General features: G+C 39.5%; 1 protein-coding gene across 8 annotated transcripts in view; it reads right to left on the reverse strand.

Annotated features, from left to right (window-relative positions):
• The window catches only part of Cenpj (centromere protein J), a 115,366-nt gene that overhangs the window by 9,015 nt on the left and 88,406 nt on the right, over window positions 1-17,945 (reverse strand). For 6 of the 8 annotated variants that reach the window (XM_045145966.1, XM_045145967.1, XM_045145964.1 and 3 more), the window contains 2 exons: window positions 8,495-8,737; window positions 6,781-6,865 (listed from right to left, as the gene is read on the reverse strand). The exons of 1 other annotated variant lie outside the window; for it this stretch is intronic. In XM_045145966.1, coding sequence (XP_045001901.1) covers window positions 6,781-6,865; window positions 8,495-8,737 — 328 coding nt within the window. The remainder of the gene's footprint in view (window positions 1-6,780; window positions 6,866-8,494; window positions 8,738-17,945) is intronic. One more of the 8 variants, XM_045145968.1, reaches the window with a different exon arrangement.

A 17,945-nucleotide genomic window follows, 5' to 3' on the forward strand; every position in this document is an offset into this window, starting at 1 on the left:
CTCTAGGTTCAAGTGAGAGACCCTGCCTCAGTAAATAAACTGGATATTGATCAAGAAAGATACCTAACATTAACCTCTGGGCTTCACATGTACACACACCTTACACATGCTAAGATTTTTTCAGTTTTTTTTAATATTATTTAATTAGATAGAGAGTGAAAGTTGGCAAACCAGGGCCTCAGCCACTGTAATTGAACTTCAGATGCTAGTGCCACCTAGTGGGCATGTGCAATCTTGCACTTGCCTCACCTTTTGTGTATCTGGTTTATGTTAGATCTGGAGAGAGATTGAACGTGGGTTCTTGGGCTTTGCAGGCAAGCACCCTTAACTACTAAGCCATCTCTCCAGCCCTCAAGCTTGTTTGTTTTAATTAAAAACAAAAACTTGGAGACTAGAGAAACTGCTCAACAGTTCAAAGCATTTGTCTGCAAAGTGTGATGGCCTAGGTTCAATTCCCCAGTATCCACATAAAGCCAGTGGCATATGTGTCTGGAGTTCATTTGCAGCAGCAGGAGACCCTGGCATGCCCATTCTTTCTCTCTCTCTTTTTCATAAATAAATAAGTAAAAAAATTTTTTTTTAAAAAAAGGAAAATGATACAATGAAACCTATTACTTTGTATGCTAACCTAAAAAAAGTTTAAAATTCGGGTTGAAAAGATGGCTCAGTGGTTAAAGGCCCTTGCTTGAAAAGCTTGCCTGCCCAGGTTCAATTCCCCAGTACATGTGTAAAGCAAGATGCACAAAGTAGCACATGTGCCTGGAATTCATTTGCAGTGGAAGAGGCCCTGGCATGTCTCTTCTCTTCTCTTCTCTCTCTCCCTCCCTCCCTCCCTCCCTCTCTCTCTCTCTCTCTCTCCCCCCTCCCCATTTCTCTTCCTGCCCACCCTCTCTTTCCATGTGTGTGTGTGTATATATGTATATGTATGCATATCCATATATATATGTATGTATGTATATATTTAGAAATGCCAGCCAGGTTAAGGGACTCTAATTAAGCTAACTTCCTTGTTTTTTGTTTTTTTTTTTCAATTTTTTTTTGTTGATTTTTATTTGTTTATTTGAGAGTTACAGACAGAAAGAGAAAGAAGCAGTTAGAAAGACAGAGAGAATGGGCATACCAGGGCTTCCAACCACTGCAAATGAACTCCAGACACATGTGCCCCCTTGTGCATCTGGCTAACGTGGGTCCTAGGGAATTGAGCCTCAAACCGGAATTCCTTAGGCTTCACAGGCAAGTACTTAATTGCTAAGCTATCTCTCCAGCCCTGTTGGTTTTAAATTTAGTTTGAGGCAGAGTTTCTAGTCCTGGCTAACATGGAACTCACTCTGTAGGCCAGGCTGATCTCAAACTCACAGCAATCCTCCTGAGCTCTCAAGTGCTAGGATAGGCATGAGCCAACACACCTAGCTAAAAATTATAAATTTTTAAAAATAAATAAATAAAATACATTAAAGAATTATACTGAAGTGTCAATATTTTCTTCTTTCATAGTATTCTATTTTTATTTACTTGAGAGAGAGAGCGAGAGAGAGAAATAGAAAGAGGTAGATAGAAGGGCAGAGAATGGGCATGCTGGGGCCTCTAGTCACTGCAAACAAACTCCAGATGCATGTGCCACTTTGTGCATCTGGTTTTATGTGGGTACTGGGGAATCAAACTTGAGTCCTTAGGCTTTTCAGTCAAGGGACTTAAAAGTGTATACCATCTCTCCAGCCCAATATTTTCTTCTTATACGCCAATGAATCATATAGTAAACACTCTCCATTTTGGCAGGTTTTGACCAAGTCCCAGAATCCAATTTATGTTAGTAAGTACTGGAGTGGCTTGAATGTAAAATGCCACACACACCCCTAGACTCATGTGTTTGAATACTTAATTCCTAGTTGGTGGCACTGTTTGGAAAGGTTGTAAAACCTTTTTTGGGGAAAAAATATTTTTTTAAGGTTTAGAGAGACTTTATTAGATTAAGAGAATAAAAAATATTGGGGCTAGAGAGATGTTAAGGCAACTGCCTGCAAAGCCAAAGGAGCCAGGTTCGATTCCCCAGGACCATGCAAGCCAGATGCACAAGGTGGCACACATATTTGGAGATCGTTTGCAGCTGCTCGAGGCCCTGGCATGCCCATTCTCTCAATCTGCCTTTTTCTCTTGTGTCCAATAAATAAATATTTAAAATATTTTATGCATTTATTTAAGAGATACAGAGAAAGAGGATATGAGGGTGCCAAGGCCTCTTGCCACTGTAAACAAATTCCAGATGCATGTGCCACTTTGTGTATCTGGCTTTATGTGGATCCTGGGGAACCGAACTGGGCCTGGGCTTTGCAATCCATCACCTTTAACTGCTCAACTATATCTCCAGCCTAGTTGTGGAACCTTTAAGAGGTGGAACCTTGCTAAAGGAAATGTGTCCATGGGGTCAAGCTTGACATGTTACAACCCAGCTTTGCTGTCCTTACTACTTCCTCCCTATGGATATGATATGGATATGATACTAATGGTCTGCTCCTGATATGCTTTCCCTATCATTTTAGATTTTCCCTCAAAACTGTAAGGTGAAAATAAACTACTTCCTTCCCTAAGCTTCTTCTGGTCAGGTATTTTGTTCCAGCAACAAGAAAGTAACTGATACAAGTGCCAAAAGGAAAAAAAAATGTTGGATGCTACAGAATGGCTTAAAGGATAGAGACAGAAAGTCAGGCAGACTGTGCGGCACCAATGAAAATAGAAATTTTTCTACTATACCAGGTGGAACCTCTCTGACTTACAAGTCCCAGACTGCCAGTGTAATTTCATATAGTTCAACAAAATGGGTTACATTGAAGGATTAATGTAATGACTGGAGGCAGTGATGAGTAAAGACAAAAGAAAAAGGGAATCAAGAAGAGCACAGAGGTTTGGCTTGAGCCAACAGGCAAATGGCAGCCAGGGAGGTTTCTGAGGATTTGGGCAGGACAAAAGAACATGTCCTTTACCACACGGAGTAAGTGTACAAAATGCATTATACACTGAGAGCTGTTAATCACCTTCAGAGACAAGACTGATTTTCCCATTTTATAGGTGAGAAAAACAAGGCTGAGAAGATAAATTACCTAACAGGTCTCTCTAAGAGTCATTATAAACTAACTTGAGCCCTCAAAATACCTACAGCTAGGTAGATGAAGACGTGAGCAGGAACATGCACTGAACTCCTGGGTGTAGGCTCACCTTCTGCAAGACAACATATACTTAAGAGAAAGTTTGGTAACAAGTAGTGCTGAGACAGCTGGACACAGATCCAAAAGGAGGTGAGGTTCATAACCAAAGGCTAGGGGAAAATGTAAGAACCACTACCATGTAGGAAAACCGGAAATCCAGCATCATTAAAATAGTAATTTGGATTCATGAAAAAGATAGGAGAGTAGGCACAGATCAGCCTTGATTACATAGTGATTTTGATGCCATCTTGGAATACGTAATACTACACTTGGGCTACAAGATATCACATCTAAAAAAAAGGAAGAAGAAGAAACAAAAAACAGGGCTGCAGTAATTACACAAAGTGCTGGGTATGGTGGCTTTCTCCAGTAATCTCACCACTAGAGACAGTGCAATTCCCTTGGGCTTGTTAGCTAGCTTGAGAGCCAAACTGGCAAGCTCTAGGTTCAGCAATAGATTCTGTCTCAAATAATAAAGAAAAGATGGGCTGGAGAGATGGCTAAGTGGTTAAGGCATTTGCCTGCAAAGCCAAATGACCCAAGTTTGATTCTCCAGGACCCATGTAAGCCAGATGTACAAGGGAGTGCATGTATCTGGAGTTCATTTTCAGTAGCTGGAGGCCCTGGCCCACCTATTCTGTCTCTCTCACAAATAAAGAAAGAAAGAAAGAATAAAGCAAAGAGCAACTGAAGAAGGTACTTGTCATCAACTGCTGGCCTCTATAAGCACCCACACACATGTGCACCCGCACATATATGGACAAACATATACACAAAAGAAGTAAGATTAACATAACTTTAAAATAAAAAAAGATGGGCTAGAGAAATGGCATAGCAGTTAAGGCACTTGCCTGTGAAGCCTAAAGACCCAGGTTAAATTCTCCAGGTCCCACATAGGCCAGATGTACATAGTGGCATATGTGTCTGAAGTTTGTTTCCAGAGGCTAGAGGCCCTAGCACACCTATTCTCTCTCCCTCTCCCCCTTCCCCATCTATCTCCAACAAGTAAATAACAATAAAAACTTTTTAAAAAATAGAATGAGCCGGGCGTGATGGCACACGCCTTTAATCCCAGCACTCGGGGCAGAGGTAGGAGGATCGCCATGAGTTTGAGGCCACCCTGAGACTCCATAGTGAATTCCAGGTCAGCCTGGGCTAGAGTGAGACCATACCTTAAAAAAAAAAAAAAGAATCATTGTCTCACATCCCAAATTCTAAAAGTGAATCTGTTAAAAGAAGACAAGCCAAGTATAATGATCTCACAAGTAGAACCTCTCTTGCACTGAAAACCAGGGAATAAAACCATATATCTATAGGACTGTATTGAAACCACAAGGAATTCAGTGAAAGGCAAGAAATGCACATTGCACAACTCTGGCCATGAAGCTAGTGAAAGGCTCTCCCCTAACTGTACCCAAGAGATGCCACAAAAGGGAGAGGCAGGTGCTGCCAATCTATTTGTACTAGATAATGGTAACCCAGTATGCTTTATAACTACCAGGATACATATAAATTTATTTCATGAAAGTAATCTTGAAACTTCTATGAAAATTATAAGCCCTAGTTGTTAAAGAAGATACCCAATGAAGAAAACATAATATTCTGACCTGAGGATTGAGGAATTCTTAGTTATAAGAAGCAAAATAACATGAGAGAAGACTGGTAAAGTCAATAGCACAACTGTAACCCTAGCATTTAGGAGGCTGGGACAGAAGGATTTAACTTTAGAATAAAAGTTCATCCCAAAAAGAAAAAAAGAAAGCTGGGTGTGGTGGCACAAACCTTTAGTCTCAGCACTCAGGAGGCAGAAATAGGAAGATTGCCATGATTTCAAGGCCATCCTGAGACTACATAGTGAATTCTAGGTCAGCCTGGGCCAAAGTGAGACCCTACCTTGAAAAAAAAACAAGAAAAGAAAACAGAAAATGCAAACCAAAGCTGGGCATGGTGGTGCACGCCTTTAATACCAGCACTTGGGAGGCAGAGGTAAGAGGATCAATGTGAGTTTGAAGCCACCCTGAAACTACATAGTGAATTCCAGGTCAACCTGCGCTAGAGTGAGACCCTACCTCAAAAAAACAAAACAAAACAAAACAAAAAAAAGGGCAAACCAAAACCTATGCCCATCTTGGGGGTACATTTTGGAAGTACTTTTAAGTAACAAAGCATTATTATGAACAATTAGCTTCTATATTGGGAGTAACACACCCCTAAAATTTTATTTGGGCAAAGGTTATAGACAGGCAATAGGGAAAAGAAGAACCCCAAACACCAATGAACTACATGTGAGAAAAGGTGCTTCAAGCTCAAGTATCCACAGTTACTAAAGGCTTATTTTGCAGATAGTTAAAAAAAGAAAACAAAAACTGGACAATTGTCTTTGTAAAGGGAAAAACTCCTAAAGCCACAAAAACCTGACATAACCCAGCATCCCATCGTGGGTATTTCTTCTAGAGAAGCCATACTGTCATGGATGCTCCTTAGCCTCGCTTGCCATTCTGCAAAACTAGGGAAAATTTGAAAGCCTACAAAAGAAGACCTAATTGGAAATAAACACTGGATTCTAAAGGGCTATTAAAATCAATCATCTGGAGACCTTAAATGTTAATATACGGGTAGATCTCACAGTGGGAAAACAAAAGCCAATTACAGGATACAGAGAATGAAACCATATCAATTTATGGACACAATGTAGTAAAAGAATACACAAGCATGGAATACTTCTAGGAATTATTAGCTGAGGAATGATGGAAACAAGGATCTTAAACAATGGGCCCCCAAAATTAAAAACTTCCCAGAGGCCTAGAGAAATAGCTCAGTGGTTAAGACGATTACATGCAAAGCCTAACAACCTGTGTTCAATTCCCTAGTACCCACATAAAGCAAGGTGCACAAATTGATGTACACATCTGGAGTTTGTTTGCTGTGGCCAGAGACCCTGGTGTGCCCATTCCCATTCTCTCTGTGTCTGCAAATAAATAAATAAAAGAACATTTTAAAAAAAATTTCCCAGGAATCCCATGTTGGGGAGAAGGAAAAGCTTAAGTGGTGGCTTCACAGGAAGAGCTTACCTCAGTTCTGACAGCTTATCGGACAGTTAAATTAACACATGCATATTTCTTGGCTTTTGCTCCATCTTGTCTATAAAATTACAATTGTTATAGCAAAGATGGGGATAAAGTAGGAGTCTTTCCCTCCCTGGTTTGGCCAAATCATAAATAAATCCATTTTTTAAAAATAAATCCACTTTCATTTACCAATTTCTGCCTCCTAATCTCTTTTGAATACCAAGAAACTAAGGACAGGCTCATGGATGGAAGTACCAGGTAAGAAGATGGTACACGGGTGCTTCAATTTTACTTTCTCTCTCCCTTTCTCCCTTCTTCCCTCCTTTCATCCCTCCTTTCCTTCTTTCCTTTCTTGCTTCCTTCCTTCCCTCCCTCCCTCATCTCTCACAGGGTTTTACTCTAGTCCAGGTTGGCCTTAAACTTTCAGCAATCCTCCTGCCATAGAAGTATGAGCCACCCTGCCTAGCTCAAATTATCTATTCTTTAAATTCTGAAATATAAAAGCCCCTTACCTTGTGTTGGCAAATGATTTTTCTTACATTTTTCTACCTGGGCTCCTGAAGAAATATGGCTCTTTTGTAATCGAACAAATGGGTTCTATAATGTGAGATAATTTTGAATATAAAAAAATGTTAGTTTACATTTCACTAACTAGTGAAGAGAAGCTACAGGTTTGTTTATTTGTGTTCCCATCACAGTAGGCCAGAGTGAGTGAGCAGCCAGCTTTCTAAGGATGATCCACACATACTTCTTGCAACATATCATTCTCCATGTGTGGGCACAGCAGGTGGAATAGCACAGACAGTACAGGCTCCCATGTCAGTCTCTTCTGCTGGCTGAACACATGTTCCAAGTTGTTACCTTTAGAAAAGAGGCTCTCTGGTTTCCCACTTCCATCACTCGCACTTCCTACCTACCTGCAAATGATACTTCCACAGCCCCTTTGTTTCAGCATCTTGGCTTCCCCCTCAAAATTGTGCCCTATCCTGCTTCAGCTAGGACAATCCCAATAGGCAAATCCCATTACTTGTCACTATCAATATTAATACCTGGCATTATCACCAGGTACAAAATAACAGTCTCAAAGCACTCCACTTACAAAGATCCAGAAGGTAGGATATTCCACCACATAATTAGGTGGGTTTCTCCAAAGAGTTAATATCATTTCATAAAATGTTAAAATGTTTAAGGATGAGATGTCATGATTTCTGCAACTACCTTCAAATGGTTTGTCAAAACATATACATACGTATGGCAAAATGTTCACCGTGGTCGACACTGCAGCCCTCTTTCACATGTGCTCTCCATTTTGAGATGCTTCCATGATAAAGTGTGGGAAACAGCTGAATGTCACTTTCTGGCTACTCAATTCCGTCGTTTCAACTCATTCTTCTAAAACTCTGACACAAACAATATCTATTGCCCACAGGATCCTAATAATCCACTGACCCATGTCCTCAGAACCTACGGCCTTAAGTCTGACACAGTATAAGTTCGTGGTTCATTGGTACAGCTTTGGAGGGACTTTTCTACCAGATGTCTCTGTGGAGAGCCTGGTCAGCACCTGGTTCTCTTGTCATGAAATAGGTTATACCAGGCCAGGACCTACCCTGTGACCAGCCTCAGGATGCTACTCAAACAACCCCAGCTTCCACTTGCAGCAATGTTCTCCCAATTGATTCAATGCCACCAACATACACTTGCTCTCTCTCCTTTCTAGTTTTCCCACTGCTGCAACCCCAGGGTGTTGTGCCTACCACAGTCCAGTTATCACTCACAAAGATGACTAGTCACTGGATTAGAAAGGAGTCTGTTTAGGTAACTCTGCAAAAGCATTGCTAACATTTGTCCTTTCTGAGATTATTTGTGGCATTCCTCCTTTGTTAAGAATCATAAAAATGATTTTTTTCATAAAATTATTTTGAAAAGCACCTATATACAGTAAACTATGAAAAAAATTTATGGTAAAATATGCTCACCCCAACTCCCTATATGAACCATTTTTAAGTTTACACTAGAGTGTATTAAGTGCTTTTCCCTTGTTTTGAAACCATCACCTTTACCTATCTCCTAAATGTTTCAGCCTTGTGAGATAAAAACCCTAGACCAATTAAACACTAACCCCCCACCTCCTGGACCCACCACTCCACTTTTCTGGCTTTATGAGTCAAATGTACGAACATTCACTATCACCAAGACTTGGCACACCAGCTAACCCAAACCTACCATCGGTTCATCCTGTTTTGTGGCATTCCCACACTGGTAAGCCTTGGGACTGTTCTCAGTAGCTTCTGCTCTCTTCCAGGCATCTAGTCGAAATCTTTCCATTATTTTTATCTCTTCTCGGAGGTCTGTGTTTTCTTTGACTAGTACTTCTATCTGACTTCTGAGACGGCCATGTGTACTTGACCATTTCATCTCCTTCTTTTTCAAATCTTCCTGTAAATCTGCTATTTGCTTTTTCAAAGCCTCTCAAAAGGAACAAAAAAACCATTCTAGAATTAAAACAATAGCCGGGTATGGTGGTGCATGCCTTTAATCCCAGCACTCAGGAGGCAGAGGTAGGTGAATCACGGTGAGTTCAAGTCCACCCTGAGACTACATAGTGAATTCCAGGTCAGCTTGGGCTAGAGTGAGACCCTACCTTGAAAAACAAAAAAACAATATGGGGAGTGCTGGAGGAATGCCTATAAAGACTGGGGTCCCAGGTTTATTTTCCCAGTACCCACATAAGCCAGATGTGATGTACAAGGTGGCACATGCATCTGGAGTTTATTTGCAGTGGCTAGAGGCTCTGGTATACCCATTCTCTCTCTCTCTCTCTCAAATAAGTAAATGAACAAAATATTTTTTTAAAAAATGTGGGGCTGAGGAGATGGCCTATTGGTTAAAGATGCTTGCTTACAAAGCCTATCAGACCATGTTCAAAACCCTAGCTACCCATGTGAAGCTGGACAGGTATTTTGTTTGCAGCAACAAGAGACAATGATGCATCCATACACACAGACTCACGCACATATATATGTTCATACACACATATGTACACACATGCAAATATACTGAAATTCAAAGTTGAACTTTAAAATCCACTCTGCACCTGTCTTGCTGGCACAATGCCAATCCCCAGCAATAGATACATTTCATTAGGGCTGGAAAGATGGCTTAGAAGTTAAGGCACTTGCCTGTGAAGCCTAAGGACCCACGTAAGCCAGATGCACATGGTGGCGCATACATCTGGAGTTCTTTTGCAGTGGCTGGAGGTCTTGGAGCATCCATTCTCCCTCCCTCTTTCTCTTTTTCTCCCTCCCTCTGTTTCTAATAAATAAATTTTAAAAATTAGATACACTTCATTAATTTTATGTATACTATCTTCATATAGTCTATGCTATTCCATCCTGTTTAACAAAGCTGATATGTTGGCCACAATTTTTCTGCCTCCTTTGCATACAGGACTGGCAATCCTAACTTTAACTCTTCCCTGTCTTCTCATTAAGTGGGAAAAGTCCATACTTTCTTTCAAGTATAAACTGTTTTGATGACTAGCGTTTAGAAACAATCCCCAGGTGTACTCTATTTAAACTCCCTAATTAACTACCTACCTCTTGCCTACAACCTTGATGGTGTGGATAGATACAGCTTCTATGAGTGTACCGACTTTAAGTTCCTTAATTAGCTATTATTATTTAAACCTTCACTTACAACCTTGAAAGTGAACCTAATAAAAAAAGACAAACACCCTTTGGACTGGGTGATTATCCACTTGAAGTTTCCACCCTGTGAGGCAGTGCAAAGATAATTTTGTTTGTCCAAGAGATCTCTTGTTGAGAATTCCATCAACTGGCACCTGAATGTGGGCCTGAAGACGGAGAACAGTCACTCACCATTCCTCAAACTTGGCTAAGGGATCAGAATGTGTCCACTCATTCAGACAGAAAGTAAGGACACTCAAATGACTGAGATTAAATGGCCCCTCTCTTTCTAAATAGGCCTGCAGTCTATGTACTCTCTTTCCCTTCTGTTTTTCCATTGTACCAGCAATGCCCTTGGTATCCCCCAATGAGTCTTTTGATATTGAAAACTGGGAACACATAGGGCAATGACTCTAACAGACTATAAGTCCAACTGAAATTTCTCATCTCCACATATATTCAGAATCTGTGCTGTCATGCCATTAAATCATTACATGAAAAACCTGGCAGTAGGAGACATTCAATTTTAATTCCACCAACAAAATAGGACCCAAATAACCAAAACTGCTTTACATTCTTTTTGTTGTTGTTTGAAGGTGAGGTGTCACTCTAGCCCAGGCTGATTTAATTTAAATTTTTAAATTTAAAAAACTGTTTTGTCCTTAAGATGATATGTCAATTTCTAGGTTCACAATGACAAAGTTTTGATACTCTTACTATGTTCTGGGTTTTTCCCATTTGTAGATATATAAATTGTTTTAGCCTGCTTTCATGACTTTTATTCCTAATCAAACAGATGTTAAAGTCTATATGCCTATTTAGCTATATATACACACATTAATTAGGTATTATAAGTCAAATCTCTCTTCCTCTCTTTTTTTTTTTTTTTTTTTTTTTTTTGGAGATAGGGTTTCACTCTAATCCAGGCTGACTCACATTAATTCTCCTACCTCTACCTCCCAAGTGCTGGGATTAAAGACATGTGCCACCACAACCAGCCTAAATCTCATATTTTCAAACTATTATTATATTCATGTGTCTATCAACACACATTACCTGAAATAAACCATACTATATGTTATATGTCAATCTAAAAAGGCTAATTGACACATTAAAAACAAAGCACATATTATTGGCTATTGCCTCCCTTAAAAAAAAAAATCTCAAAAATTTAAAACTAAGCCGGGCATGGTGGTGCATGCCTTTAATCCCAGCACTCGGGAGGCAGAGGTAGGAGGATCGCCATGAGTTCAAGGCCACCCTGAGAATACAGGGTGAATTCCAGGTCAGCCTGAGCTAGTGTGAGACCCTACCTTGCAAAACCAAAAAAAATAAATAAATAAAAATAAATAAAATAAACTTAAAACTAGATAGACCTACTTATAGTTCATGAATTTCTAAACTTTCTATAAACATTGGGGTACTCAACAAATACTTAAAACTCCTTATAACCCTACAAGAGAAGCCATTGTAAAACAAACTAATAGTCTACTCAAAGCTCAAGGTTAAAAAACAAGGGGGAAATCTAAATGATCACATGATACCCTAAGAACAAATACACACTGTGAATTAAAAAAAATAGTAATAAATGTTTCTCTCTCTCAAACGCCTTTGATTCTTATGAAAACCTAATAGGTAGACATCAATGGCAAGGCCCAACTCAACTTTTTTTTCCCCCCAAGGTAGGATTTCACTCTAGCTCAGGTTGACTGGAATTCACTATGTAGTCTCAGGGTGGTCTCAAACTCATGGCGATCCTCCTACCTCTGCCTCTAGAGTGCTAGGATTAAAGGCCACCATGCCCAGCTCCAACTCAACTTTTAAGATGTGCTGCAGTTTTGTCTCTACAAGAACTTTTTGGATACCACCTTGTCTAGTGAAACCCTACAATCATTGCAAGCCAACACCCAAAATCAATTGACCACCTCCAGGAAGTGACACTGTAAATACTACCCCTATCAAGAACCCTCTGACAAAGTACTCACATGGGATGACATTAAAATATTAAAGGTTTGTTACACTGAGGTAAAAAGATCCTTAAAAGCATAGCCCCAAAAGTGCCTAAAGATTTATTTTATTTTATTTTATTTTGGTTTTTTGAGGTAGGGTCTCACTCTGGCCCAGGCTGAACTGGAATTCACTGTGGAGTCTCAGGGCAGCCTCAAACTCACGGCAATCCTCCTACCTCTGCCTCCCAAGTGCTGGGATTAAAGGTGTGCGCCACCGCACCCGGCTTCAAAATGCCTAAAGATTTTTAAAAATTTAATTATTTGAGAGAGATAGAAAAAGAAAGAGGCAAACAGAGAGAGAGAGAAAGACAGAAAATATGAACTCCAGGTGCATAAGCCACCTTGTGCATCTGGCTTATTATGTGGGTCCTGGGGAATCACACCTGTGTCTTTTGGCTTCGTAGGCAAATGCCTTAACTGCTAAGCCATATCTCCAGCCTAGACTTTTTTTTTTTCGTGGTAGGGTCTCACTCTGGTCCAGGCTGACCTGGAATTCACTATGTAGTCTCAGGCAGGCCTCAAACTCATGGTGATCCTTCTCCTAGTGCTGGGATTAAAGGCATGCGTCACCACGCCTGGCTTCCAGATTTTTTGTTTTTGACAATACAAGATGTTATTATAAATTCATAAACAATACCAATAATATTGATTCTATGATTTTAAGTCACATCTTATCCCTGACCAGAACAGAAACTATTAATTGGGCTCCTATTTTAAATCTTAGTCCTATAACATGGACTGATCTTGAGTCCCCTCTTAATATTTATCTAGTATACAAATGATATCAGCCTTTAGTAAGAAACAAAAAGAAGAAAACTTGTTGTTGGTATGTCAATTGCCTTCATCCTTACAGGCATGCCAATGGCTGCAGCTACTGCGGCCACCCTTGCCATTTCTCTACAAACAGCTAATCAACTCCAGACCTATATGAATAATGTTACTACCTAGCCTTCAGACAAAGTTGCTATTCTTCAAGAAGTTTTCAATAGACTGGCTGTTATTGAAGCTACCACTGCTAGGCTACGTGATTATCAAAGAGCCTTGCAGACACATTTTTATTTTTTTAAATATTTTTTTAAATTTATTTGACAGAGAGAGAGAATAGGTGCGTCAGGGCCTCCAGCCACTGCAAACGAACTCCAGATGCTTGCGTCCCCTTGTACATCTGGCTAATGTGAGTCCTGGGGAATTGAACCTGGGTCCTTTGGCTTTGCAGGCAAACACCTTAACCTAAGCCATCTCTCCAGGCCTACAGACACATTTTAAATTAACCTGTGACACAGAATTTACCAAGTTCTGTGTCACCTTCCTATCAAGCTTCAGTTAATGCTACATGGGAGGAACAATTGTCTCCCTCCTTCCTTAATTACTTTAAAACTTCCATAAGTGACCTAAGAGCAAATTTATGACAATAATTCATAAAACTAAAACAACAAACTCAATAACAAACCATTAATGCTTGTTCCAGGATATGGCCTCATGCTCAAATGATGGACTTCATCTGAGTGAAATGGTCTGAGGTATACTGTTCTGCTTTAAGCCTTTCCTGGATAATTGGTACCCACAAAAGTATAAAATTTTTATATTATATCAATTTAGATTTATTGTTTAAACAAATTGTTCCTAGAGATGTTAACATGTACTAACTATACTTACAGCTGTTAGATACTTAGATATTCCTGCTTGACTTAAGAGTGTTACCTAGCACGTGTTAGACAGAATGACTTTAAGCCTTTGTGCCATTCTTTAACTAAGCTCTGAATGGACAAACAGATGTGCTCTGTATCTCTACTTTTCCTCAAGACTGATGGTATAACTGCCCAAATACTTAATAGCCATGTACTGAAGCCAAAGCCAATTAGAGGCACAAGAGTTAAAATTACAAACAATATTTTGATTTCTGCTCCCAGGTCAAAAAGACCACAAAAGAGAGCATGACACTCCTAGCATGTCCTCTAATTCTAGTAAGCCACTGTCTTCTTAGTCAGGGAGGACATGGAGACCCAAAGAGTGGACTCTAAGTCAATGTACAGTTTGCAAAAGGAGAGTTACAACAGAAGAATGCTTCCAAAGGAAGTCATATGGTCAGCACAACCTTGACTTATCCTAGCAGAGGACACAAAGCATGAGAGCTCCTCATACTCCCTAAGACTTATCCCTACACAGGCACTACTAACCTTCAAAAAACTATTGTTGGGACTGGAGAGATGGCTCACTGGTTAAAGGTGCTTGCCTGAAACACTGAATGCCTGGCATCAGTTTGACAGTACCCATGTAAAGCCACATGCACAAAGTGTTGCACGCATATGGAGTTCATTTACAGGGCAAGAGGCCTTAGCATATCCATATTCTCATTTTCATTCTCTTTCCCTCTTTCTCTCTCCCTCTCTCTGCTTACAGATGAATAAATTAAATATAAAAAAATGCTATAGGTCAATTTTGGCTGCCTACATGGTCCTAAACACCAAGCAACAGAGTACAACCACAAGTATTACAATGTAAACAAAGATTCAGGCTTCCCTGTTTGGTATTAAATATAGATATTCACTTGTCTTGGTGATATGCTTAAGGTGTACAACTAACCTCTCACATTGACTTATCCCTCTATCCAAAAGGACAAAATCCTCTTTCACTAGATAATAATCATAATATTCCTAACTGTTTATCATTATAAATGTTACCCCAGGTTCAAAGAACAGACCAAAGTAAGAGATATACATACAAATGATGGTAAGATATCAGACTAGAACACAAGAAATAAAAAAGCCTTTCCATGTTGGTCCTTTAGCTCCCTCCTGAGGAGCTCTAACTGCTATACCCTACTATCCTAATTCAGTCTGATGAAGATAGAAGAGTCATCATCCCATTTTCCTAACAGAGTTTCCTCTTTGCGGGGGGGTTGGATACACCATAAAACCAAGATAGCTTTCTTCTTCTTATAGGTTAGAGGTTTTACCATATAAACATAAATGTTGAAAAGACTAGAACCTGCATCTTATCCAGTCTCATACAAGATGGCTACAAACATCAACTCAATGGAAACTTATGGCTTCTTCCTCAAGCTTTCAGGCATAATACACATGTGGGCTAGTCCTTCCTGGGTCAGCCTCTTCAGCCCACCAACAAATCAAGTCTCTCCTGTACACAAGTAAGTCTAATAAGAGTCTAGCTGGGTGTGGTGGCAAACGGCTTTAATCCCAGCACTCGGGAGGCAGAGGTAGGAGGATCGCTGTGAGTTTGAGGCCACCCTGAAGACTACATAGTGAATTCCAGGTCAGCCTGAGCCAGAGTAAGACCCTACCTCGACCCCCCCCCACAAAAAAAAGTCTATCTAATTATGTTATGTCTATTAATATTTGACATATAAATAGGCCTAAGCTGTGCATCTAAGCTCTATTGCTCCTTTATAAAAAGAAGTGAAGTGGCTCCTAGTTCACCACAGCAAAGAAAAACTGGCATTTTGTGACTGGAGGTACATTTCTGATCCATGAACAAAGTGCAAGATGGCCATCCGAAAGAAGCAAATTGTGTCCGCAGAGAACCTAGTGGACTACAATGCTACTCTGATTGCATCAGAGGCTGATTAATCTAGAATACAGGAAAACTAAAATAATGCCTTGTACTCTATCTGATCACAAAGTAACTATAATCAACAGCAAGAAAGAGTATATAACATACACAACTCATGGAAATTAAAAAATACACTACTACCCAGGTTCTATTCTCTAGTACTCAAGTAAAGACAGATGTACACGATGGCACATGTATGTGAAGTTCATCTGCAGTGACCACAGGCCCTAGTGCACCTATTCTTTCTCTCTCTCTGTATCTTTCTCACACAGACAAATAAATAAAATATTTTTTAAAAATATGACAAATCACTTAAATAGACCTATAACAAACATGGAGATCCAAACAGTTATCAATAATCTCCCAATTAAAAAAAGCCCAGGCCCAGATGGATTCACTGCTGAATTTTACCACACTTTTAAGGAAGAGATAACACCATTGCTTCTTAAGCTTTTCCAGGAAATAGAAAAGGAAGGAATTCTACCAAACTCCTTCTATGAGGCCAGCATCACCCTGATATCAAAACCAGGCAGATAGAACAAAAAAGAAAATTACAGACCAATCTCCCTCATGAACATAGATGCAAAAATTCTCAACAAAATATTGGCAATCAGACTACAAGAGTATATCAAAAAGGTCATTCACCCTGACAAGTAGGCTTTATCCCAGAGATGCAGGGATGGTTCAACATATGCAAATCTATAAATGTAATACATTACATAAACGGGTTGAAGGACAAAAATCACATGATCATCTCATTAGACGCAGAGAAAGCATTTGACAAAATCCAACATGCCTTCATGATAAAAGTCCTACAGAAACTGGGAATAGAAGGAACATATCTCAATATAATAAAGGCTATTTATGACAAGCCTACAGCCAACATATTACTAAATGGGGAAAAACTGGAAGCTTTTCCACTAAAATCAGGAACAAGACAAGGGTGTCCACTGTCCCCACTTTTATTTAATATAGTTTTGGAAATCTTAGCCATAGCAATAAGGCAAGAGACACACATAAAAGGGATACAAATTGGAAAGGAAGAGATCAAGTTATCATTATTTGCAGATGACATGATTCTATACATAAAGGACCCTAAAGACGCTATTAGCAAACTGTTAGAGCTGATCAAAACCTATAGCAATGTAGCAGGATACAAAATAAATACACAGAAATCAGTAGCCTTCATATATGCTAACAACAAACACACAGAGGATGAAATCAGAGAATCACTCCCGTTCACAATTGCATCAAAAAAAATAAAGTACCTTGGAATAAACCTAACCAAGGAAGTAAAGAATCTCTACAATGAGAACTTTAAAACATTCAAGTGAGAAATCGCAGAAGACACTAGAAAGTGGAGAAACATCCCTTGTTCCTGGATTGGAAGAATCAATATTGTGAAAATGGAAATCTTACCTAAAGCAATCTACACATTTAATGCAATCCCTATCAAAATTCCAAAGGCTTTCTTCATGGAAATAGAAAAAACAATCCAAAAATTCATTTGGAATCACAAAAAAACTCAAATATCTAAAATAATACTGAGCAACAAAAATAAGGTGGGTGGTATCACCATACCTGATTTTACCCTATACTACAGAGCCATAGTAACAAAAACAGCATGGTACTGGCACAAAAACAGACATGTAGATCAGTGGAACAGAATAGAGGACCCAGATATAAGCCCAAGTAGCTATAGCCACCTGATATTTGATAAAAATGCCAAAAATACTCATTGGAGAAGAGACAGCCTCTTCAGCAAATGGTGTTTTGAAAACTGGATAAATATCTGCAGAAGGATGAAAATAGATTCTTCTCTCTCGCCATGCACAAGAATTAAGTCCAAATGGATTAAAGACCTTAACATCAGACCGGAAACTCTGAAACTGCTAGAGGAAAAAGTAGGGGAAACCCTTCAACATATTGGTCTTGGCAAAGACTTTCTGAATACAACCCCAATTGCTCAGGCAATAAAACCACAGATTAATCACTGGGACCTCATGAAATTACAAAGATTTTGCACTGCAAAGGACACAGTGAAAAAAGCAAAGAGGCAACCTACAGAATGGGAAAAAAATCTTCGCCAGCTATATATCTGATAGAGGATTAATATCTAGGATATACAAAGAACTCAAAAAGTTAAATAATAAGGAATCAAACAAGCCAATCAAAAAATGGGCTATGGAACTAAATAGAGAGTTCTCAAAGGATGAAATACGAATGGCATATAAGCATCTAAAAAAAATGTTCTACGTCACTAGTCATCAGGGAAATGCAGATTAAAACTATATTGAGGCCGGGCGTGGTGGCGCACGCCTTTAATCCCAGCACTTGGGAGGCAGAGGTAGGAGGATCGCCGAGAGTTCGAGGCCACCCTGAGACTACATAGTGAATTCCAGGTCAGCC

The sequence above is a fragment of the Jaculus jaculus genome, chromosome 3 (assembly GCF_020740685.1).
Source record: "Jaculus jaculus isolate mJacJac1 chromosome 3, mJacJac1.mat.Y.cur, whole genome shotgun sequence".
Lineage (NCBI taxonomy): Eukaryota > Metazoa > Chordata > Mammalia > Rodentia > Dipodidae > Jaculus > Jaculus jaculus.